Source organism: Schistocerca americana, chromosome 11 (assembly GCF_021461395.2).
Source record: "Schistocerca americana isolate TAMUIC-IGC-003095 chromosome 11, iqSchAmer2.1, whole genome shotgun sequence".
NCBI lineage: Eukaryota > Metazoa > Arthropoda > Insecta > Orthoptera > Acrididae > Schistocerca > Schistocerca americana.
In genome coordinates, this window is record NC_060129.1 from 59,602,452 (window position 1) to 59,629,561 (window position 27,110).

Below are 27,110 nucleotides of genomic sequence, written 5' to 3' on the forward strand. Positions count from 1 at the left end.
GAAGTCTAGTGGTGTGAAACATAGACCTGTGTGTGAAAAAGAAACTTCTGAGAATGCACTTTGGAGCACAGCATTGTGCTGTAGTGAAACATGGACTGTGGAAAAACCCGGACACAAGAGAATCGAACAATTTGAGATGTGGTTCTACAGAGGAGTAGCGAAAATTAGGTGGACTGGTAAGGCAAGGAAAGAGGATGTTCTTCGCAGAATCGGGGGGGACATAAGTATGTGGAAAACACTGATAAGGAGAAGGGACAGGATGATAGGAAATCTGCTAAGACGTGAGGGAATGACTTCCATGGTACTAGAGGGAGCTGTAGAGGGCAAAAGCTGTAGAGAAAGACAGAGACTGGAATACACCCGGCAAATAACTGAGGACGTAGGTCGCAAGTGCTATTCTTGAGATGAAGAGGTTGGCAGAGGACAGCAATTCGTGGCAGGCCGCATCAAACCAGTCAGAAGACTGATGACTTAAAAAAATCGAACTACTTAGGTGTGTGGTATTTTGTTGAGCACTAGAGAGTAGACACTGTAGGGAACGACAGAGGCTGGAATACATGTAGCAAATAATTGAGGACATAGGTTGAAAGTGCTACTGTGCGATGAAGAGGTTGACACAAGAGAGGGATCTGTGGTGGGCCACATGAAGCCAGTCAGAAGACTGATAATAAAAAAGATTATATTATCGTCGTCGTGTAAAGGGACATCTCTAGCATTACTTTTCCTCAATAGTAGTAGTAGTCGATACCAGCAATATTTTTCGAAATCTGGGCATGTCAACATTATCTCAGCTGCTTTTCTGAAAAATTTTATGTAATTTTATACACAACATGTTATATTTCAAGCTAAAATTTATGTAAAGGAATTACTTTATTTTCGTTGTTACAGTCTATATGTACTAGCTCTGAATGTACAGTTAAAATTGTTTCCTTTAATTTACGTCTATGGCCACAAACTTTTTGTTAAGAGATTACCGGTTTCCGTCTTTAATGACCATCATCACATCTGTTTCATAAAAACAAAGTCCTAATGTACTGCAGCCATAGTGGCATCGCAGTACATTACCACTTTGTGTTTATGAAACAGATCTGATGATGGTCATTAAAGAACGAAACCGGTAATCTGCTAACAAAAAGTTTGTGACCATAGACGTAAATTAAAGGAAACTTATTACATACGTGGGTCGCTGTTTTTTCGTGACAATGTCGCAGCTTGTGAGTTAAAACTGTGTTTTTAGAAACATCTGAAATTACGAAATATTTGACACAGTTAAAATTTCTGTTATTAACTACACACTGTAGTACTGTTTATTATGTTTATTTATGGATTAATTTATGAAATAATAATGAAACTAATATAAATTCATTTGCGAAGAAAAATTGTACACCCTTTGGAATATTGTCATTACCATAGAGTGAGGTAGTTGTAAGTATGCCTCTGATGTTCTCGGACGTATTTTTGTATTTTAGGCGAACAATGTAATTTCGGCTTTGTTAATGTGAAAATTCAAAAGACAGTGTGATATAGTAAAATGTGACACAATAATTTTGAAGAATGTCGTTCCAGATTTTTTTACGTTAATGTAATTAGATCTGTTGAATCATGAGAACCTAAAATGTGAGAATTTCAGGTTCAAGTATCAGACCCCTAGACATGAAGAACTGGAGCCAACTGTGCAAGGAAAGATAAATAAAAAGTTTATTCTAAATATTACTCCTCTCAAATCTTCAGAAAAAGGCATTACTCTTGTGGACAGAAGCAACAACAATGAAGGCGGTGTTGGATTACAATGGGATACTACGTTTTCTGCAATTCGTGCATATTACATGTGTTAGACGAGCATTCGGGCTTACTGCAACCTTGCTACACGGCTAAATCACTTCCTCTTAAAGATTTCCAAAAAATATTCTATTTCTTGCTCTCTTCACCTGCAACTTATCAGTTCAGTTCAGTGTAGAAATGCCCATTGCTAATTATAGAATATATAAAATAAAGACAATAGTGATTACTTTTCATTCTTGAACCAACGACTTTAATTCATCTTTCGTAAACGCATAAGAAATAGTGAAAATATTTTACGTGAACACTATTTTAAATCTTTGTCTCACTGTTTTCATTGTGGGGACCATGTTTGTTACGTCAACTACGCAGCTCAGCAGTCGTGGGGTAGCAGAATGACGGCATTTGCTGGTAACTACTGACGTTTAGCTTGCATGTCGAGCCTTCAGCCGTAAATAGTACGTGTTTCCGGTCTTCCCTGCTTATGAGATTTCCATTGTTGCTGATGCTTCCTGCCTTCTTCCCCGCGTGCAACTTGTAAGAGAGTCTCGGTTTTTCTCGGTGGTAGGTGGTATCGTTTTCAGCATTTCGTATTGTGTGACGAAAGTAATCACGACGCATCAGTTTTGGCGCTAAACGCTACAATCGTGGGTGGTTTCAGCTAAAACTCCCTCCACCAGCTCTGGTGCGTCCATCGGTATCGACCGACCGCCGTGTCGTCCCCTGGGAAGGACGTCACTGGATGCAGTGTGGAGGGGCATGTGGTCAGCACACTGCTCTCCTGGTCGCTGTCAGTTTTCGTGACCAGAGTCACTACTTCTCTGTCGAGTAGCTTGAAAGATGGCACCACGGGGCTGATTGAACCCAGTTACAGTCCTGCTACGAACGTGGCACTACCGGGAATTGAACTCCGGACCTCTGCATGGCAGTCGCCGCGCTGACCACTTATATGTGGAGGAGGACGTGATTACAGATACTCGACGAATTCCCAAATGATGAAAAGTCATTGGTACCGGACAGTGACACAGAGAGAGAAATGCTTGCACCATCCAAAGGCAGCGTAATATTTAGCCATATTAGTGCAGAATATGTTAGCTGATGTGTGCACAACGCCGAGGTTTAAAGCACTTCAGAAAGTGTAATGAGTCTGAAAAAGTGTAGAGCTGTTGTCGTTCCACAGATTATCTGGTGCTTCAGTTTGTTTCCAACAAGAGCAAATAAAACTGTATCCTTCAGCTATCAGAAAAGCATATGTTCCACAAGCTAAGCGGGTAAATGAAATGAAACTGCACTTATGCCTGCAAAAGGAACATGTACCAGGTGTGCATGGTGTAGGATAGTAGGACACCGCCATGGTCTAAATGGATGCACAAGACATGTGGTGTTGGTCTGTATTTGAGTAATGATAAGAGCACTTGCCCGTGAAAGGCAAACGTCCCGAGTTCGACTCTCGGTCCGGCACACAGTTTTAATCTGCCAGGAAGTTTCATATCAGCGCACACTCCGCTGCAGAGTGAAAATCTCATTCTGGCAAGTTTCAATGATAAGACATGTTTCTCAGAGCACCAGAGCAGGTGAACAGTGCCCTGGCTTGGCGGTGGTTTTGCTGTGAAACCGTATACAGAATGTTTTGGGAGAAATCGACAGCCTTAAGCTCGATTTGTCTGTGCATGACACTGTAAGCCCGCACTCCACCCACGCAGCCTCTTGACTGTTGTCTGGTGTGGTAGCCTTTCATCCCCATCCATGAAGAACGTTTGGCTTCGGATCTTCAGCAGTTGGGTTCGAAGATATCAGTGTCAAAAGAAGACATCGCACCAATAGACTTCTTCAATGAAGTTGGTGAAGCAGCTATGAATTGAGTCCAGAAGTAACCAAAAAAAGGTGAGAAAGTTCTAGAACGGTCTAAATAGAATATTGTGGACGAAGGAGAACATTCTAGAATGTTGCAGAATCTTCCAGAAGGTTCGAAAATGTTCTAGAATGTTCCAGAAAGTTATAAAATTTTTCAGAATGTTCCACTATATTCAAGAATTTTCCAGGATATTCCAGAACGTTCTCGAATGTTTCATTATCTTATTCTAGTGGGGCTACGTTCCAGCTTAGAAGAATACATGCACATAAGAGTATACAGGCGATGACAAGATGCATGGGTCAGTATACTTTTGAAAATACATTATATCGCATCAAGAAAAAGTGGAAGTGATAGAAACTGAGATAAATTTAACTGAGACTGACATTCAGAAGGTAGTGAACAGTGTATTAACGTTTAGTGTGTTAAGTAATATTAACATTTTACAGGATGCTGAAACATGAAAGAGAAGGAGATCTTGCCAGTGGTGGACTGAAGAGGTGAAAACAGAAAGGACACCGAAGAAATGAATCAGACAAGGAGCAAAATGAAAATAAGTACGAAGAGAAGTGGATGTAATTCAGCTGGTAGCAAATATTTTAAGAGGTGGTAACAAAGCCTAACTCGAATAATACTTTCCACGTAACATAGTCTTCGTTTTATTCATTAGAATAACTCAACAGTGGTACAATACGGTCAGCAAACGTAAGTAATTAAGTACAATTTGCATTTCCATAAATTTCACCTGCGAACTGAGTACGCTTACGAATTCTCCAAGCACCGGAGTGTGTAGCTATTCTGTAGTCATCTTGGCGTGCTTTTATGACGGCAGCGCTATGCAAAATTTCAGTGATCGATTCGCATTTTGTGCTTCGTGTACCTTTGTGAACTTCGCCTTTTAGCCATCCCCACAGACAAAAATCTAATGGGGGTGCGGTCCGGTGATCTTGGTGGCCCAGAAACGTAAAGATTCCTGACGATCCTTCTTCCAGGGAATGATAGCTTCAGACCTGGTAAGTAGAATGTGCTGAGGTCCTGTCATTTTGGAATAACATAACCATAACCTCAGCCAAAGCAACCTCTATCAGTAATGCTGGTTTACAAGACAGACGACATATACGGTGCTCGGAAGACAAAGCAGGAACATGAAAGGCCCAATAAACTGACTGTCTACCATCCCGCACCACACATTTACAGAGACCGTTCTTGTATGTATGCTTCCACGAAGGCGTGTGGCTTTTCGTCGGACCACTAATGTTAGCCGGCCGCTGTGGCCGAGCGGTTCTATGCGCTTCAGTCCGAAACCGCGCTGCTGCTACGGTAGCAGGTTCGTACCCTGCCTCGGGCATGGATGTGTGTGATGTCCTTAGGTTAGGTAGGTTTAAGTAGTTCTAAATCTAGGGGCTGATGACCTCAGATGTTCAGTCCCATAGTGCTCACAAGGGAACCTCCCCATCGCACCCCCCTCAGATTTAGTTATAAGTTGGCACAGTGGATAGGCCTTGATAAACTGAACACAGATCAATTGAGAAAACAGGAAGAAGTTGTGTGGAACTGTGAAAAAATAAGCAAAATATACAAACTGAGTAGTCCATGGGCCACATAAGCAACATCATGGACGAAATGTGCTTAGAAGCGCCGTGGTCCCGTGGTAGCGTGAGCAGCTGCTGAACGAAAAATTCTTGGTTCAAGCCTTCCCGCGACTGAAAATTTTACTTTCTTTAATTTTGCATAGTTATTATCTGTCCGTTCGTTCATTGACATCTCTGTTCACTGTAATAAGTTTAGTGTCTGTGTTTTGTGACCGCACTGCAAAACCGTGCGATTAGTAGACGAAAGGACGTGCCCCTCCAATGGGAACAGAAAACATTTGATCGTAAGGTCATAGGTCAACCGGTTCCTCCACAGGAAAACACATCTGATATATTCTATACGACACTGGTGACGGCATGTGCGTCACATGACAGGAATATGTTGTGGACCCACCTTACTTGTACACTTGGCGAATGGGTAAAAAGATTCCTCTACCTTGCTCGATTTAGGTTTTCTTGTGGATGTGATAATCACTCCCAAAAAAGTGATGAAAACATAAGAGTTTGTCACATAAACTGAAAATAAAAAATTAAAATTTACACTTGATGGAAGATTTGAACCTAGGACCTTTCGTTCTGCAGCTGCTCACGTTACCACGAGACCACGGCGCTCCTGAGTGCCTTTTGTCTTTATTGTTGCTTATCTTCCCTTGAACTACTCAGTTTGTATATTTTGTTTATTTTTTCACAGTTCTACACAACTTTTTCCTGTTTTCTCAATTGATCTGTGTTCAGTTTTTCAAGGCCTATCCACTGTGCCAACTTGTAACTAAATTGAGGGGGGTGCGATCGGGAGGTTCCCTTGTCAGAGCCATTTGAACCATTTTGAACCACTAATGTTAGTTATGTGTGTTTTTGACACCATCATGAGTGAAAGCGGGTTCGTCAGTAAACTTTGTTAATAGGATCATTCGGTGATTTGCAGGTAGCCAGCGACTGAGTGCCAATCGTCTACCTTTATCCCCTTCTCGAAGGTGTTGAATGCTTTGCAAGTGAAGTACATAATGTCCGCCATATTCTTGTACAAGTAAAATTTTTGAGTGTGGTTCTGAAAGGACGACGTTCATCGACACTGTTCGAGCTGATACTCTGCTGTTAGGAAATTGTCTAATGTATTCTCTACAAGCACCGTAAGCACCGTTTCCACATCAGTACCCGTACATGACTTCCATGTCGCTATACACGGGATTTATAAAGACATGTCTCATGTTTAAAGTAAACAGTATAATTGGGCGACATATCACAGGCGAAATATTCAATTGTGTAAACTGAAGCACAACTTCGCCACTTGAAATTCAAAAATGATAATCAGTCGCTAGAGCTATAGCAAACTGAGTACCAACAAGTAAAGCGAAAACTTATCGCTATAACTGGGTGTACCCCTGTAATCAATGAAAGTCAGACAAATGTTATATGAAATGTTTTACTCGAATTAATCTTTGAAACCATCTCCCATAATGTTTACTATATCTTCTAAAATATCCTAGATAACAAAAATAGCTGCTAGCACTTTTTTTTAATTTGACGTGTACTACGTCAAGAAAATAATATTTCAGAGAAAGCTTTCATGCGTGGTGGACAAAGGGACGAGCAGAATTCATCTCTGTGTGACAGCTTATCGGGTGGTTCAACTGGGGAAAAAATCATTTTTTATTGAAGACCATGGGCGTAGCGGGAGGCACTGCTACGTAAACAGCTTCATCTTATCACAAGAAAGTGTCCTGTACTGACACAGAATACAGGGCGATTTTGCCAAGTGGACTGCAGGAAACGATCGTTGAGACTATAAGAAGCAAAAACGTCATGTGGACATACAGCTGGGAATGCGTTCTCAAGGAGGTACACTATGAGGGATGAACACCCATTTGCAGGTCGAGATACAAGATCTTTGACAGTGTAGGTTTCAATAATTGAAAGCTCACAAGAGAACTCACCAGACGGGCATGGTGAACGGTTTTAATGAGAGTAAAAACGAGTTTTGGAAATTATTGGAATTTTCCATTTCAATTGTCTTTCACATAATGTACAGTACTGTCCCTCTGGTATGACAGTGGCTGAGCCTGGACCACAGCAGTACCGGAGGTTTCGCGCAACACCCACGTTCAGTCCATGTGACCATCGTCGATAACGAACTGGCGTCTCCATTATGTCACATAAATCTTCGATGGGATTCATGTTAGATGATCTCAGTTACCAAAACGCTCGCTCAAATTGTCCAGAATGACCTTGGAAGCAATCTCGAACAATTGTGGCCCAGTGACATGACATTGTTGTTTGAAATCACAAAGTGCAGGCATTGCTGCAAATAACCGAGCACAGCAGTTTCCAATCAATGTTAGTTTCAGCTGGATCAGAGGACCCAGTCCAATCCACGCCAACACAGCCCACACCATTATGAACCCACCACCACCTTGCACAGTGCCTTCTGACATCTTGGGTTCACGGCTCGGTGAGGTCTGCACCACACTCAGACCCTACCATCAGCTCTTACCAACCGGAATCGAGACTCATATGACCAGGTCACGGTTTTCCAGTCATCTAGGGTCCAGCCGATGTGGTCACAAAGCCAGGAGCGGCGCTGCAGCCCACGTCGTGCTGTCAGCAAAGACACTCGCGTCGGTCGTCTGCTGTCACAGACCAGTTACGTCAACTTTCACCAGACTGTCCTAACGGATAAGATCGCCGTACGTCCCACAGTGATTTCAGCGGTTATTTCACGCAGTGTACTTGTCTGTTAGTACTGACAACTCTATGTAAAGGCCACTGCTCTCGGTCGTTAAGTGAAGGCCGTCGGCCGCTGAGTTGTCCATGGAGAGAGGTAATGCCTGAAATTTGGTGTCCTCGACACACTGTTGAGACTGTACCACTTGGGATATTGAATTTCCTAATGATTTTCGAAATGGAATGTCCCATGCGTCTATCCATAACAGTCACTCATCGTTCAAAGTCTATTAATTAACGTCGTGCGGCCATTATCACGTTGGTAACCTTTTCACACGAACCACCACACGAAACGACGACTTCGCCAACGCACTGCCCCTTTATAACTTGTGTACGTGGTGCTACAGCCATTTCTATACGTGCATACCTGTATCCCTTAATTTTTGTTACGTCAGTGTAAGTCTGCAGGTTTTCATAGCCGTTCTCACTGATGCCAAAAATATCTGAACTGTGTGGTCGCATTATATTTCTCCTCTGACTTCATCACACAACAATCCTAAGGAGTATCTTTGCAAATATGTTATTGGCTGGCCCCAAGAAATCGTCGTAGGACCTCTGATGTGTGCACTGTATGCAAGTGATTTACCGAGTAGAGCCAGCAGCACGCAAGGTTGTTCCATGATTATGCCATTATATACAGAAAAGGTTCGTTGTTGAACAACCGTATGGAACTGTAGAACCACTTGGACAGTTCCACTTGGGATAATCTACAGTATAGCAGATCGCTTTAAGTGTGGGTAAATGTAAGATAATGCACAGAACAAAGAGGAACAACCTGATAATATCTAATTGCGTGATTAGCAGTGAACATCTTCAGCAAGTCATATAATAAAAGTATTTAGAGACGGCGGAAAATTGTTCGTCTCGGAGCACAAGAAAGGCGAATATCCTCTTTAAAAGACTGTAACAGAATGTATCATAAATATTATATACTGGTAAGACAGAGATTTAGGAACCAGGTTTTAAATTGTAAGACATTTCTAGGGGCAGATGTGGAATCTGACCACAACCTATTGGTTATGAATTGTAGATTAAAACTGAAGAAACTGCAAAAAGGTGGGAATTTAAGGAGATGGGACCTGGATAAACTGAAAGAACCAGAGGTTCTAAAGAGTTTCAGGGAGAGCATAGGGGTACAATTGACAGGAATGGGGGAAAGAAACACAGTAGAAGAAGAATGGGTAGCTTTGAGAAACGAAATAGTGAAGGTAGCAGAGGATCAAGTAGGTAAAAAGACGAGGGGTAGTAGAAATCCTTGGGTAACAGAAGAGATATTGAATTTAATTGATGTAAGGAGAAAATACAAAAATGCATTAAATAAAGCAGGCAAAAAGGAATACAAAAGTGTCAAAAATGAGATCGATAGGGATGGCTAGAGGACAAACGTAAGGATGTAGAGGCACATATCACTAGGGGCAACATGGATACTGCCTACAGGAAAATTAAAGAGACCTTTGGAGAAAAGAGAGCCACTTGTATGAATATCAAGACCTCAGATGGAAACCCAGTTCTAAGTAAAGAAGGGAAAGCAGAAAGGTGGAAGGAGTATATAGAGGGACTATACAAGGGCAATGTATTTGAGGACAATATTATGGAACTGGAAGAGGAGGTAGATGAAGATGGAATGGAAGATACGGTACTGCGTGAAGAGTTTGACAGAGCACTCAAAGACCTGAGTCGAAACAAGGCCCCGGGAGTAGACAACATTCCATTAGAACTACTGACGGCCTTGGGAGAGCCAGTCCTGATAAAACTCTACCATCTGGTGAGCAAGATGTATGAGACAGGCGAAATATCCTCAGACTAGAAGAAGAATATAATAATTCCAATTCCAAAGAAAGCAGGTGTTGACAGATGTGAAAATTACCGAACAATCAGTTTAATAAGTCACAGCTGCAAAATACTAACGAGAATTCTTTACAGACGAATGGAAAAACTGGTAGAAGCCGACCTCGGGGAAGATCAGTTTGGATTCCGCAGAAATGTTGGAACATGTGAGGCAATACTGACCTTACGACTCATCTTAGAAGAAAGAATAAGGAAAGGCAAAACTACTTTTCTAGCATTTATATAGAGAAAGATTTCGACAATGTTGACTGGAATACTCTCTTTCAAATTCTGAAGGTGGTAGGGGTAAAATACAGTGAGCGAAAGGTTATTTACAATTTGTACAGAAACCAGATGGCAGTTATAAGAGTTGAGGGGCGTGAAAGGGAAGGACTGGTTGGGAAGGGTGTGAGACAGGGTTGTAGCCTCTCCCCGATGTTATTCAATCTGTATATTGAGCAAGCAGTGAAGGAAACAAAAGAAAAATTCGGAGTAGGTATTAAAATCCATGGAGAAGAAATAAAAACTTTGAGATTCACCGATTGTAATTCTGTCAGAGACAGCAAAGGACCTGGAAGAGCAGTTTAACGGAATGGACGGTGTCTTGAAAGGAGGATATAAGATGAACATCAACAAAAGCAAAACGAGGATAATGGAATGTAGTCGAATTAAGTCGGGTGATGCTGAGGGAATTAGATTAGGAAATGAGACACTTAAAGTAGTAGGTGAGTTTTGCTGTTTGGGGAGCAAAATAACTGATGATGGTCAAAGTAAAGAGGATATAAAATGTAGACTGGCAAAGGCAAGGAAAGCGTTTCTGAAGAAGAGAAATTTGTTAACATCGAGTATAGATTTAAGTGTCAGGAAGTCGTTTCTGAAAGTATTTGTATGGAGTGTAGCCATGTATGGAAGTGAAACATGGAAGATAAATAGTTTGGACAAGAAGAGAATAGAAGCTTTCGAAATGTGGTGCTACAGAAGAATGCTGAAGATTAGATGGATGGATCACATAACTAATGAGGAGGTATTGAATAGAATTGGGGAGACGAGGAGTTTGTGGCACAACTTGACAAGAAGAAGGGACCGGTTGGTAGGACATGTTCTGAGGCATCAAGGGCTCACAAATTTAGCATTGGAGGGCAGCTTGGAGGGTAAAAATCGTAGAGGGAGACCAAGAGATGAATTCACTATGCATATTCAGAAGGATGTAGGTTGCAGTAGGTACTGGGAGATGAAGAAGCTTGCACAGGATAGAGTAGCATGGAGAGCTGCATCAAACCAGTCTCAGGACTGAAGACCAGAACAACAACAACAGAAAAGCATGTGTCTCAATCTCGATTCGGCTTTCCTCACCAAAAACTTATGTGAAGCAAACATATTAACAGTTTTCGAACACAGAACATTCTAAATCATATTATGCTGTCTCTCTTTTGTGAACCTTTCATACAAGAACTCAGCATCTTCTCTCACTGCCACTTACTGTGAATGTCTCTTTTCCACTGTCTCCGTTTTCTCCCACTGATTTTTAGTGCGAGGGTTGGTACTTAAATAGTGGCAACTGTTTATTCATAGCCGATACAACAGAGTCACGTGTTTGCACCTCTTACTGTCCTTCAAAGTAGTCACCAGCGTTGTGTACAACCCGTTGCCAGCGATGTGGAAGGCGTAGTATACCGTTACCTGAGGCTTTTCTGTTTATGGTGCGAATGGAGCGGTCTAAAGTTATAGTGATTCCCGTGTACGACTGTGACGGTGTTACCCTAACGCATTACGTTCCTCCACAGCACACCGTCAGTGCACAGTATTTCTGTTCGTTTTTGGAGCATCACCTACGACCAGCTTTGCGAAAGAAGCGGCGACACTTACTGCGCAATCCACCCATCATTTTGCACGACAATGTGCGGGCGCATACAGCGCAAGCTGTGGCTGCTCTGTTTGGTCGATGGGACTGGAAAGTACTGTATCATCCACCGAACTCCCCGCACTTAAGTTCTTGTGATTTTGATTCGATTCCGAAGGAGAAGAAACCACTTCGTGGCATTCGCTTCAGAACTGTTCCAGAGATTCGACAGGCAGTAGACCGCTCCATTCGCACAATCAACACAACAGGCTCTGCTAACTGTATACTACGCCTTCCACATCGCTGGCAACGGGTTCTGCACAACGCTGGTCACTACTTTGAAGGACAGTAACAGACCCTACACCAGTTTCTTTGGCTCTTCGGTGTGTTTTTAGTACTGTAGCCATTATCATTTCAACTGGAACATCATTCTAAAAGAAATTATCTGTTGTTGAAATGGGCTACTACTTTCGTGTAGGGTTTAAAAAAAGTAAGATAAGAGAGATTAGGGTGCGTACGCGCGAATATAGACAGTTGCTCAGTACGTTAATGGAATAGGAAAGAAAATGAATAACACTGGTATGGTGTACCCTCTGCTAAGCGGTAAACAGTGGCTTGCGGAGCGGAGTATGTACATGTAGCAATTTCAATTCCTCTGCCTGGTCTACTGGTGTCCAAGGGCAGTTCAGTATTCAGCCTCTCACGACACAAGAACTTTTCTGAAGAGGGCCTTGGCAGAGGAGGCCGAAACGTCGAGGGTGGAAGACGCCTTCAGGGGACTGCGTCGCAGGCCTGGACGCTATGCTGGGTTCCGCAGCCCACTTACCCCGGCAGGCCGCCGCTCTCCATGTAGTTGGCCAGCGTGACGTCGTTGGACCAGACGTCGAACTGCCACTTGCGCAGGCCCAGCACGCCGCAGTGCACGCGGCCCGTGTGGATGCCGACGCGCATGTTCACGTTCACGCCCATCACCTCGCGCACCAGCCTGCGGGCACGAGATTCTGCGTAATGAACGTGTGGTGGAAGTAATGGTTTACATCTCGAATGACAAAAGTAGTCAGTACCACTGTGCTGCGTAGTATAGATACTATGGACCAGGCAAAGATTTGTCGTTAGCGGAAATTTATGTTAGTTGTGTCCCACAAGGTTGAATCTTAGGCCCACTCCTTTTCGTCGCAAACGCTCTTCAATAATTACAAAGGGTAGTTAATTTCTTGTTTTGTAGTAGTCTCTGACTGTAAATGAAAAATGCAAAACATAAACAACATACATACAGAGCTGCACTAACATTATGCCATTCATAAAACAGTTACATTACATAAAAATACCAAAAACAGCACACTATTTGTACTGTCCTTTAGCATATGACAATATACAGGGTGAGTCAGGAGGAAAGGTACATGCTTTGACGGGTGATAGGATTAGTGATCATGAACAAAAAACTTCATGTGGACGTATGCCCTATTCCGAATGGTTTCCGAGATAGAACACATTTAATATCACTTTTGTAAGTTTTCTTTGAATAACTCGAAAACCGCACCGTCCAGCGAAAACGCGTCGCAGTAGAAAATTAAACTATATTAAATTTCCTACAAAAAAGATCCTTATCATTTTTTCCTCTATAACTAATGGTCTGTGCGAAGAGAGCGCGAGAATGTTGAAAAACTCGCTCGACGCCCATGCACTGTAGCTTACGTAGATCTTGTAGGCCAATTTGAGGTAGCATATTGAGGTAGCTAGTTGAGACGAACAGTTTGATACGGGACACTTGTCGTCTGTCGAGTTGAGAAACTACCTCAAATTTGCCTACAAAAACTACGTAAGCTACAGCTCATGCGTGTCGAGCGAGTTTTTCAGCATTCTCGCGCTCTCTTCGCACAGACCATTAGTTCTAGAGAAAATAATGAATAGTACCTATTTTGTAGGAAATTTAATATAGTGTAATTTTGTATTGTCACAGGTTTTCGCTGGAGAGTGCGGTTATCGAGTTATTCAAGAAATACTTACAAAAGTGATATTAAATGTGTTCTGTCAGGGAAACCATTCGGAATAAGTATACGTCCATATGAAGTTTTTTGTTCAGAATCACTAATACTATCCCCCTCAAAGCATGTAACTTTCCTCCTGATTCACCCTGTACATATGCATTTGCAGTCTGCCAAAAAAAATGTTTAAGGACAAAATCGCCTGTCGCCCATAGGGTTCTTTTTTCCACTGCACTCCAGAGCAACGTCAATGGAATGTACTCTGGCTCAGATTCAGGCTTGACTCCATAGTGGCATATTATCGATGAGATCATCAAGCTTGTCCTGGTACAAATTGGCCCATTCTTCAATGTGGAGTCTGTGTAAGTCGCACAGATTACATAGTAGCTGTCGACGCCCCAAAATAGCTCGTTTCGGTCGATCCCACACATGCACGATTGGATTCACGTTCAGGGAATAGCTAGGGCACTCCATTCTGGTGATACTAGCATGGTGAAGGAACGAGTTCACAAGAACAGCACAGCAGCCATGCGAGTTGTCGTCGATCAGGACAAAATTGTTGCCAAAATGTTGGTGATACTGTCAAACTATCAGCTGCAGAATCTCATCCCTGTACTGTCGATCAGTGATGGTGCCTCAACAACCATGAGAGGCATACGGTAGCCCCACGTAGTGCCAATCTAGGTGTCACTCCACCACCACCTTGTAGCATAGGTGGGACACAGTGTTGGAGGAGTTCGATAGTACCAGGTCTGTGAACACGTTATCTGGGATTATTGGGATACAAACAGATCCGAGTATGGCCCATAAACAACACCCAACGCTAATCCTGGGGCGTCTGTTGTGCATGATTTCTTGCCCATCTCTAACGGTGTTGTGGTGTACGATGTAGTCCTCGCCATGGTCTTTGGAAATTGAGGTTTGCAACATGCAGTTGTCTCTTAACAAACTGATGCGGTTCCTTTGACTCAAAAGTCGTAAGTATCGATCATCCTGTGCAATTGTCGAAAATATGGGGCCTGTGCAGGGCAAGTCCTCAACACTAATTGGAACCGATTCCATGTTGGCACCACATTACTCTATCCACAGTGCACATGTCGAGCAATTTCGCCAGTTGACAAGCCTTCTGTGCAAGGCGATTATGTGGACCCGATCACTGACTGCTAATGTCCTTCATGGCATGATGGATGGTCTTCTACTGTTCCACAGACGTGTCTAGTATGACCCTACTGGTGCTTCAGTTTCGACTAAAATGGTGCAATCGATTTGAGTGTGGTGTTAAACCCATAGGTCACGCTTATGGTAACTGTGTGTATGTTTGCAACCAACGTTAGGGGTGACTTTCCTGCTGGTACAGGAACAAACAATAGCTTCACACATCCACGATCTAATGGAGTGACGCAAAATTTTTGTTGATGTGTGTATGTTATGATACAGTCATAAGGTGTGAGGCACGCAACAGGATGTTTATCTTTTATGATATAGAGTGATAGTACAGATGTTACATATCCCAAAAGACTTTAGTGTTTCAGATGCTCTTTAATATGTGGCAGTAACAATCACACATTAAATGTGTATACACTGCACTCCATCTCCATCTCTCTGCATCCCATCCCCTCCTGTCATTGCAGACCTGCCCACCCTCCAAATTCGTCCTGGCTTTATGTCTTCCCACAATCCTCCCCAAAAATCTACCTTCATTTCCATAGGTATCAATCAACGGCATATATATTTTATTTACACCCGTCCTTCTGTCTTCCATCCCCCCCCCCCCCCCCGCCCACACACACACAGAAGACCCTACGTTTAATGTACCTACAACCATTTCATTTCATTGTCAGTGAAGACCCTTCAATTTGTTACTGAAAGTGCATGGCTCTTCAATGAACATCGCCATTCCTTAAAACGAATTCAAATATCTACACTACTGGCCATTAAAATTGCTACACCACGAAGATGACGTACTACAGACGCGAAATTTAACCGACAGGAAGAAGATGCTGTGATACTCAAATGATTAGCCTTTCAGAGCATTCACAAAAGTTTGGCGACGGTGGCGACACCTACAACGTGCTGACATGATGACAGTTTCCGACCGATTTCTCGTACACAAACAGCAGTGGACCGGCGTTGCCTGATGAAACGTTGTTATGATGCCTCGTGTAAGGAGGAGAAATGCATACCATCACGTTTCCGACTTTGACAAAGGTCGGATTGTAGTCTATCGCGTTTGCGGTTTATCGTATCGCGACATTGCTGCTCGCGTTGCTCGTGATTCAATGACTGTTAGCAGAATATGGAATCGGTGGGTTCAGGAGAGTAATATGGAACGCTGTGCTGGATTCCAACGGCCTCCTATCACTAGCAGTCGAGATGACAGGCATTTTATCCGCATGGCTGTAACGGATCGTGCAGCCACGTCTCGATCCCTGAGTCAACAGATGGGGACTTTTGCAAGACAACAACCATCTGCACCAACAGTTAGACGACGTTTGCAGCAGCACGGACTATCAGCTCGGAGACCGTGGCTGCAGTTACCCTTGACGCAGCATCACAGACAGGAGCGCCTGCGATGGTGTACTCGACGACGAACCTGCGTGCAGGAATGGCAAAACGTCATTTTTTCGGATGAATCCAGGTTCTGTTTACAGCATCACGATGGTCGCAACCGAGTTTGGCGACATCGCGGTGAACGCGCATTGGAAGCGTGTATTCGCCATCGCCATACTGGCGTATCACCAGACGTGATGGTATGGCGTGCCATTGGTTACACGTCTCGGTCACCTCTTGTTCGCATTGACGGCACTTTGAACAGTGGACGTTACATTTCAGATGTGTTACGACCCATGGCTCTACCCTCCATTCGATCCCTGCGAAACCCTACATTTCAGCAGCATAATGCACGACCACATGTTGCAGGTCCTGTACGGGCCTTTCTGGATACAGAAAATGTTCGACTGCTGCCATGGCCAGCACATTCTCCTTATCTCTCACCAATTGAAAACGTTTGGTCAATGGTGGCCGAGCAACTGGCTCGTCACAATACGCCAGTCACTACTGTTGATGAACTGTGGTATCGTGTTGAAGCTGCACGGGCAGCTGTACCTGTACAGCCCATCCAAGCTCTGTTTGACTCAATTTCCAGGTGTATCAAGGCCGTTATTAGGGCCAGAAGTGGTTGTTCTGGGTACTGATTTCTCAGGGTCTATGCACCCAAATTGCGTGAATATGTAATCACATGTTAGTTCTATTATATTATATCTGTCCAACGAATATGAGTTTATTATCTGCATTTCTTCTTGGTGTAGCAATTTTAATGGCCAGTAGTGTACCTTTACCTTTTACAAGGAGCGTTCAATAAGTAATGTAACTAATTTTTTTGTAGAAGCAGTTTGGTTTTATTACAGATTCCAGTACACTGTATTATTACAGACTCTTTTGACAACAAAACACTATTTTTTAACACACAACCTCCGGTTAGTGCGACGGTCTTACGCCAACTTTTTGGGAGGCCTGCATGCCTGTGTGGTACCAATCTACTGGTCGCCATCAGAGCCAGCACTTTGCGGTACCAGTAGCCTCCCCAGCATCAACGTGCTGCTTCCCACGGCGTGCATCCTTCATTAGGCCTAACAGATGGAAGTCAGAAGATGCGGAATCTGGGCTGTAAGGTTGATGAGAAAGAACAGTCCAGCGAAGTTTCGTGAGCTCCTCTCGGGTGCACAGTCTTATGTGAGGCGTTGACATGGAGAAGCACAAGCTCGTTTGCATTTTTGGGGCGATGAACACACTAAAGTCGTTCCTTCAGTTTACTGAAGATAGCACGACGCCCTTCAGAGTTGGTCATTGCACCATGAAAGCAGACACTGCACTCTTGAGACTCCCAGAAGACTGTCACCATGGCTTTAAATCAGCTTTGAACTTTTTCTTTGACGGAGAGGTGGTGAGGCGCCACTCCATGGACTGACGATGATCGGACAAAAATGGTCGCAATGAGCTTCGCAATGGGCAATCAGTTCCGCGCAAACGGCCCTTCGTTGCTCTTTATGGTCTTCTGTTAGGTGCCTAGGACCTAGGAGGAACACACTCTTGAGTATCCCAACTGGTAGACACGTGCATCAGCACTACGGACAGAGAAGTCCAGTTGTGCAGTGAAGTGTTTGCCTGTGATCCGTCAGTCAACTCGGCTGGGAGTGTCCGCTCATTGCAACGCTGCAGGAGCCACAGCGGTGTGCGACAGGTCAGCAATTGGCAGATCGACAGGTTTGAGTGACCTCGCTCTGTGTAGCTGGCGCAGCTTGCTGAAATCCCTGGCACTATTTGTCCAGATCGATGCCCATTAGAAATATATCACATGTGGGAGTACACGAGGTAAGTAGGTGGTGGAGGGTACTTACGCGATGGCGTCGATCATGTCGAGGCCCATCTCGACGCAGCAGTGGGCGTGGTCGGGCCGGGGCTCTGGCAGGCCGGACACGCAGTAGTAGCAGTCCCCCAGCAGCTTGATGCGCAGGCAGTGGTGCTCCGCCGCCAGACGGTCGAACCTGCACACAGGAACAAACCAGCCATTGTATTGCTCGGAAAACGAAAGTGGCTACTTGCTGAAAGTGGCAGCACCGCCGTGGTTACGTCCAGGAAGCAGGGAGGGGAAGCAGCAGTAGCGTACACTTCACTGCTCTTATACACTGAGGAGACCCCAGTCGTGCGACAGCTGTTAACATCGTGTTGAACCTCCATTTGTCCGGCATAGTGCATCAACTCGATGGGGAGTTGACTTAACAAGTTGTTGGAAGTCCCCTGCAGAAGTATCGAGCCATGCTGCCTGTATAAAGGTCCATAATTGCGAAACACATTTCCAGGGGCAGATGTGGACTCTGACCGCAATCTATTGGTTATGAACTGTAGAGTAAAACTGAGGAAACTGAAAAAAGGTAGGAATTTGAGCAGATGGGACCTGGATAAACTGAAAGAACCAGAGGTGTTAGAGAGCTTCAGAGAGAGCATTAGGGAACGATTGACAATAATGGGGGAAAGAAATACAGTAGAAGAAGAATGGGTAGCTTTCACAGACGAAATAGTGGAGGTAGCAAAGGATCAAGTAGGTAAAAAGACGAGAGCTAATAAAAATCCTTGGGTAGCAGAAGAGATATTGAATTTCATTGATGACAGGAGTTAATGCATTAAATGAAGCAGGCGAAAAGGAATACAAACTTCTCAAAAATGAGATCGACAGGAAGTGCAAAATGGCTAAGCAGGGATGGCTAGAGGACAACTGTAAGGATGTAGAGGCACATATCACTAGGGGTAACATGGATACTGCCAACAGGAAAATTGAAGACACCTTTGGAAAAAAGGGAGCCACTTGTATGAATAACAAGAGCGTTGATGGAAACGCAGTTCTAAGCAAAGAAGGGAAAGCGGAAAGGTGGAAGGAGTATATAGAAGGTCTATACAAGGGCGATGTTCTTGAGGACAATATTATAGAAATGGAAGAGAATGTGGATGAAGATGAAACAGGAGATATGATACTGCGTGGAGTGTTTGACAGAGCACTGAAAGTCGAAACACGGCCCCGGCAGTAGACAACATTGCATTACAACTACTGACAGCCTTGGGAGAGCCAGGCCTAACAAAACTTTACCATCTGGTGAGCAAGATGTATGAGACAGGCGAAATACCTCAGACTTCAATAAGAATATAATAATTCCTGTTCCAAAGAAAGCAGATGTTGACAGATGTGAAAACTACCAAACAATCAGTTTAATAAGCCACGGCTACAAAATACTAACACAAATTCTTCACAGACGAATGGAAAAACTGGTAGAAGCCGACCTAGGGGAAGATCAGTTTGGATTCCGTAGAAATGTTGGAACACGTGAGGCAATACTGACACTACGACTTATCTTAGAAGAAAGATTAAGCAAAGGCAAACCTATGTTTCTAGCATTTGTAGACTTAGAGAAAGTTTTTGGCAATCTTGACTGGAATACTCTCTTTCGAATTCTGAAGGTGGCAGGGGTAAAATACAGGGAGCGAAAGGCTATTTACAATTTGTACAGAAACCAGATGGCAGTTATAAGAGTCGAGGGGCATGAAAGGGAAGCAGTGGTTGGGAAGGGAGAGAGACAGGATTGTAGCCTCTCCCCGATGTTATTCAATCTGTATATTGAGCAAGCATTAAAGGAAACAAAAGAAAAATTCGGAGTTGGAATTAAAATCCATGGAGAAGAAATAAAAGCTTTGAGGTTCGCCGATGACATTGTAATTCTGTCAGAGACATCAAAGGACCTGGAAGAGCAGCTGAACGGAATGGACAGTGTCTTTAAAGGAGGATATAACATGAACATCAACAAAAGCAAAACGAGGATAATGAAATGTCGTCGAATTAAATCGGATGATGCTGCAGGAATTAGATTAGGAAATGAGACGTTCAAAGTAGTAAAGGAGTTTTGCTATTTGGGGAGCAAAATAACTGATGATGGTCGAAGTAGAGAGGATATAAAATGTAGACTGGCAATGGCAAGGAAATCGTTCCTGAAGAAGAGAAATTTGTTAACATCGAGTATAGATTTAAGTGTCTGGAAGTCGTTTCTGAAAGTATTTGTATGGAGTGTAGCCATGCATGGAAGTGAAACATGGACGATAAATAGTTTAGACAAGAAGAGAACTGACGCTTTCGAAATGTGGTGCTACAGAATAATGCTGAAGATTAGATGGATAGATCACATAACTAATGTGAACGTATTGAATAGAATTGGGGAGAAGAGAAATTTGTGGCACAACTTGTCTAGAAGAAGGGATCGGTTGGTAGGGCATATTCTGAGGCATCAAGGGATCACCAATTTAGTATTGGAGGGCAGCGTGTAGGGTAAAAATCGTAGAGGGAGACCAAGAGATGAATACACTAAACGGATTCAGAAGGATGTAGGTTGCAGTAGGTACTGGAAGATGAAGAACCTTGCACAGGATAGAGTGGCATGGAGAGCTGCATCAAACCAGTCTCTGGACTGAAGAGCACGCCACCACCAAATACGAAAGTGTTGCCAGTTTAGAATGTTGTGCACAGGTAGACGTCCCTATTACGTTCCACAACCACAACTGAATCTCAATGTAGACAAGTGTAATGTGCTGCGAATACATAGAAAGAAAGATCCTTTATCATTTAGCTACAATATAGCAGGTCAGCAACTGGAAGCAGTTAATTCCATAAATTATCTGGGAGTAGGCATTAGGAGTGATTTAAAGTGGAAGGACCATATAAAATTAATCGTTGGTAAATCAGATGCCAGACTGAGATTCATTGGAGGAATCCTAAGGAAATGCAGTCCGAAAACAAAGGAAGTAGGTTACCGTACACTTGTTCGCCGACTGCTTGAATACTGCTCACCACAGCGGGATCCATACCAGATAGTCTTGATAGAAGAGAAAGAGAAGATCCAACGGAGAGCAGCGCGCTTCGTTACAGGATCATTAAGTGATCACGAAAGCGTTACGGAGATGATAGATAAACTCCAGTGGAAGACTCTGAAAGAGAGACGATCAGTAGCTCGGTATGGGCTCTTGTTGAAGTCTCGAGAACATACCTTCACCGAGGAGTGAAGCAGTATATTGCTCCCTCCTACGTACATCTCGCGAAGAAACCATGAGGATAAAATCAAAGAGATCAGAGCCCACACAGAAGCATACCGATAATCTTTCTTTCCACGAACAATACGAGACTGGAGTAGAAGGGAGAACCGATAAAGGTACTCAAGGTACCCTCCGCCTCATACCGTCAGGTGGCTTGCGGAGTATGGATGTAGATGTAGTTGTAGATCCAATTCACGTCGGCCGATCTGGGTGGGCAAATCATTCCCTTTAATTGTGCAGGATTTTCTTCAGCCAGTCACAAACAGCTGTGGCCGATGATATGGTGCATTGTCATCCATTCAAGTGCCATCGTTATTTGGAAAACTCCATGAAGGACTGTAAATGGTCTCGGAGTAACTGAACATAACCATATCCAGTCAATGATCATTTCAGTTGGACCAGAGGATCCAATCTGTTCCATGTAAAGACAGCCCATATGATTATTGACCCAACGTCAGATTACACAGTGCCATGCTGACAATTTGGCTCCATGGCTTTATGGGGTCCGCATCACACTCGTACCCTACCACTAGCTCTTACCAACTGTAACGGCGTTCAAAATGGTTCAAATGGCTCTGAGCACTATGGGACAGGATTCGAACCTGCGACCGTAGCGGTCGCGCGGGTTCAGGCTGTAGCGCCTAGAACCGCTCGGCCACCTCGTCCAGCAAAACAATGTAGATGACGTGGACAGTTTTAACGTAAAGGAATTGTCTTTATAATGGAAATTACATCACAGATCAATCAGTTGCATCTGCAAATGCACAGAGACACTTTCAGGTGAAACATCAAACAGTCTCGAAATGAGATCGAAAGTACATGTTACTTGGCAGTGTCCTCAGAACGTTACAAAACTACTCTTGTAATTCCTTCAAGGTCACAAGGGATTCTTCGAATCTCACGTTTTCTTTAACGCCAGCGAGCACAGGAAAATGCACTGTGATTGCCTGAATTTGTCCCTTCTACATGTGAGTTTCTTTCTATATGCATCCCCATCACATCAGAAATAAGTTGTTTCTCACCTTGCAGTGTCTTACTGTTGGCAGTGTTCAATCACGTCCACTAAAAATGCAATTTCTGAATTCCCTTTTTACTCATGAAATCGGCATCAATCGGTTTTAAATGGAAAAATCGTTTCAGGAGCGCACTTTGCAGTTATATGTAAACTCTCCATATTCCCATTTCACTTTCATCAAGAACTGTCAGAAGTTACAGTGCAACTACGCGTACAACTTCAGAAATTTTTCTGTTCCTACCACCAATCTCTTCACATGCTCTACGTTTGCAAATGTAATGCAACATGCTTCTTTACATACAGAGCAATCCATTCTATCTCTAGATCGTTGTAATTGCTTTTTCTTTCATTGTATTGTTATATCGTTTCATAGCAAACTTGCGGTACCCATCGATTATGCGACTGTGTGGTAGATACTGTATGATAGATATTAAGAATTCTCCCCTCTGTCATTCTCATTCATTTCTAAAGGCTTGTGACGGTACACCTCTGTACTGCCTCTTTTAGCGCAAACAGCCACTGGACATGTGAACACCCTTCACACCATGAACAAATAGCGATAGGTAAACAGCGCTGATACCACGATACCAGCGAAGTGTAGAGATTCCTTCCGACCAAAAAATACCACGCTGCAATACTAAATGAAAAGTCACGCTGTACCAAGTACTTCCAAGAAGGATCGAGCAAAGCTGAGACAGGCCAGCCAAGCCTCGGCTCACACGCGACCCGCACATCCAGCACCTGTGTGGTTTGGCACGCCACGGCCGCCGTTACACTCTGTACGTGCCACTGAAGGAAGTTCTGAGGCACCCTACACTCTGCATGTGCCACTGAATGAAGTGCTGCCACACGTTGAACTCTGTACGTGTCACTGAATGAAGTGCTGCCACACATTTCACTCTGTACATGTCGCTGAACGAAGTGCTGCCACACATTACACTCTGTACATGTCACTGAATGAAGTGCTACCACATGTTCCACTCTGTACATGATACTGAAGGAAGTGCTGAGACATGATACAATCTGTATGTGTCGCTAAATTAGGTGCTGACACGTTCCATTCTGTACATGCCACTGAATGAAGTGCTGCCACACACTATACTCTATACAAGCCGCTGAATCAAGTGCTGCCACACACTACACTCCGAACATGCCACTGAATGAAGTGCTGCCACACACTACACTCTGTACATGTAGCTGAATGAAGTGCTTCCACACGCTACACTCTGTACGTGCCACTGAATGAAGTGTTGCCATATGCTACACTCTGTATGTGTTGCTGAATGAAGTGCTGCCACACGTTACATTCTGTATATGCTACTGTATAAAGTGCTGCCACACACTACACTCTGTACATGTAGCTGAATGAAGTGCTTCCACACGCTACACTCTGTACGTGCCATTGAATGAAGTGCTGCCACATGCTACACTCTGTATGTGTTGCTGAATGAAGTGCTGCCACACGTTACATTCTGTACATGCCACTCTATAAAGTGCTGCCACACACTACACTCTGTATACATCACTGAGTGAAGTGCTGCCACACGTTCCCCTCTGTATGTGCCACTGAATGGAGTGCCCATTTAGAACAAGAACAATATATCTCACATTAACAGGTGCCTAAGCTTTGCTGGTACTATCCACCGTACTGCGTTTCCCAAAGATATCATTATGTTTCTCAGTTATTTTTGTTGATTGATCAACTGCTCTTTCAAACAGAGACCAAATGCCCATTCTTGTTTCGAATCTTCCAGAATTATTGAGCTCGTGCTGCAGATATTAAGGCCGCAGAAGTTCCCTTAATGCCTTTCACGTTTGACTCACAATTATTCCTATGATGGAGTCTACACCCCAAAGATAAAAGGAATGTGGGATACATATTCAACTCTTCAAATCCTCAACGCTGATTTATAATTTTCTACTAGATCTGACAAAGGATACCATTCTCGTTTAGTGAACAAGTGGTAATAACGGCATCGATTCCTTTCAATCTCATGAATTAAGCCAGATCATCGACTTGGACAGTTACGGTATAGAAAAGTGTGACACTTCTATCAATGAAAGTAGAGTATTAAGCAACTCACTTTCAGTAGGCACTGCTCTAAAATGGATTGCTGAATAGTGCAGAAGGAGATGAGTTTGTTTTATTATGTTTCAGAATAACTTACCACCGAAGATAACGATGAAGATGGAACAATAAAGTAGAATTGTACGTGTAAAGGGAAATGCGTACACGAGCTCACATTATGGCTTACATACAACCTTAGATTGTGCCGTCCTGCAAAGATACATTACTAGTCCCACTTACAACATAGATAGCCATTGCATGTCTACTTATTACAGCTGATCTATTTCGTATTCTTTCATCAAAATTTGTAGCAGAGTCAAATCGTTTTGAAGTAAGAGTATCTCCTAGTTGGTGACATCTGGACACAAAACACTTTAGCAGTATCAGTACGACATCGAATTTCACATTCACTGCTCGTCAGAACACACGGCAATTGTTCGACTGTATACAAACAAAAGCAGTTACAAACGTTTCATGAATGAAACGGTTAGTGCAGACAAGAAAAACTGACGTGTGTAGCATGCTGCTGATAATAGAACTGAATCTGAGGTTGTCTGCATTTAGTTTCAAAAAGAAAATAACTCTTAATGCAATGTAAACTTACATATGATAGTGACTGACTTCATAAACCACACACCATGAGAAATATCAACAACAGTTGCGCATAGTGCACAGCCATAGTTTTGAGTGCGACGCGTCGTATGAGGTGCATTCAAGTTCTAAGGCCTCTGATTTTTTTTCTCTGGACTGGAAAGAGATAGAAACATGCGCATTGTTTTAAAATGAGGCCGCGTTCATTGTCAATATGTCCCAGAGATGGCAAAACCGTACGACAGATGGAATTTTGCCGCCAGCGGCAAGAATGAGAACTGTTTTAAATACTTAATATGGCGACGTTTTCCTTACTTGAACAGCGTGCAATCATTCGTTTTCTGAATTTGCGTGGTGTGAAACCAATCGAAATTCATCGACAGTTGAAGGACACATGTGATGATGGAGTTGTGGATGTGTCGAAGGTGCGTTCGTGGGTGCGACAGTTTAATGAAGGCAGAACATCGTGTGACAAAAAACCGAAACAACCTCGGACTCGCACAAGCCGGTCTGACGACATGATCGAGAAAGTGGAGAGAATTGTTTTGGGGGATCGTCGAATGACTGTCGAACAGATCGCCTCCAGAGTTGGCATTTCTGTGGGTTCCGTGCACACAATCCTGCATGACGACCTGAAAATGCGAAAAGTGTCATCCAGGTGGGTGCCACGAATGCTGACGGACGACCACACGGCTGCCGGTGTGGCACGTTGCCAAGCAATATTGACACGCAACGACAGCACGAATGGGACTTTCTTTTTGTCGGTTGTGACAATGGATGAGACGTGGATGCCATTTTTCAATCCAGAAACAAAGCGCCAGTCAGCTCAATGGAAGCACACAGATTCACCGCCACCAAAAAAATTTCGGGTAACCGCCAGTGCTGAAAAAATGATGGTGTCCATGTTCTGGGACAGCGAGGGCGTAATCCTTACCCATTGCGTTCCAAAGGGCACTACGGTAACAGGTGCATCCTACGAAAATGTTTTGAAGAACAAATTCCTTCCTGCACTGCAACAAAAACGTCCGGGAAGGGCTGCGCGTGTGTTGTTTCACCAAGACAACGCACCCGCACATCGAGCTAACGTTACGCAACAGTTTTTTCGTGATAACAACTTTGAAGTGATTCCTCATGCTCCCTACTCACCTGACCTGGCTCCTAGTGACTTTTGGCTTTTTCCAACAATGAGAGACACACTCTGTGGCCGCACATTCACCAGCCGTGCTGCTATTGCCTCAGCGATTTTCCAGTGGTCAAAACAGACTCCTAAAGAAGCCTTTACCGCTGCCATGGAATCATGGCGTCAGCGTTGTGAAAAATGTGTACGTCTGCAGGGCGATTACGTTGGGAAGTAACGCCAGTTTCATCGATTTCGGGTGAGTAGTTAATTAGAAAAAAAATCGGAGGCCTTAGAATTTGAATGCACCTCGTAGTTTGTCGCTGCCAAATGTATCGCATATTTACTCTAAACTGGAAATTGGTACAGCTTTCCCTCCAGTATTGAAGACAATTTAGTTATCTTAGCTGTAGTTAATATGCAGCAATGTATGGCCTGAAATGCAACAAATACACTATGTGATCAAATGTATCCGGAGACGGCCGGGGTGGCCGAGCGGTTCTAGGCACGTCAGTCTGGAACCGCGTTGCTGCTACGGTTGCAGATTCGAATCCTGCCTCGGACATGGATGTGTGTGATGTCCTTCGTTTAGTTAGCTTTAAGTAGGTCTACGTCTAGGGGACTGATGACCTCAGATGTGAAGTCCTATAGCGCTTAGAGCCATTTGGACGATTTTTGGTACAGATGACTTTCACCGGGCATTCGGCATATCCACACCCTGCCATCGGATCGGTACATTGTGTAGCGTGATCCGTCACTCCACTGTTCAATCGTCCAGTGTTTACGCTCCTTAGACCAAGCGAGGCGTCGTTTGAAATATACCGGCTTGATGTGTGGCTTATGAGGGACTCTCGACCATGAAATCCAAGTTTTGTCATGTCCCGCCAAACTATCATAGTACTGGATCCTGATGCAGTTTGGAATTCCTGTCTGATGGTCTGGACCAATGTCTGCCTATTACACATTACGACCCTCTTCAACTGTCGGCCGTCTCTGTCAGTCAACAGACGACGTCGGCCTGTACGCTTTTGTGCTGTACGTGTCCCTTCACGTTTCCAATTCACTATCACATCGGAATCAGTGGACCTATGGAT

At 43.7% G+C, this 27,110-nt stretch overlaps 1 protein-coding gene across 1 annotated transcript in view; it reads right to left on the bottom strand.

Annotated features, from left to right (window-relative positions):
* Positions 1–27,110, bottom strand: part of LOC124554047 (adenylate cyclase type 5-like) — a 589,866-nt gene that overhangs the window by 253,160 nt on the left and 309,596 nt on the right. Inside the window, exons 4-5 of the mRNA XM_047128083.1 lie at positions 17,994–18,140; positions 12,438–12,596 (exon numbers count right to left, since the gene is read on the bottom strand). Of these exons, the coding sequence (XP_046984039.1) occupies positions 12,438–12,596; positions 17,994–18,140 (306 nt within the window). The remainder of the gene's footprint in view (positions 1–12,437; positions 12,597–17,993; positions 18,141–27,110) is intronic.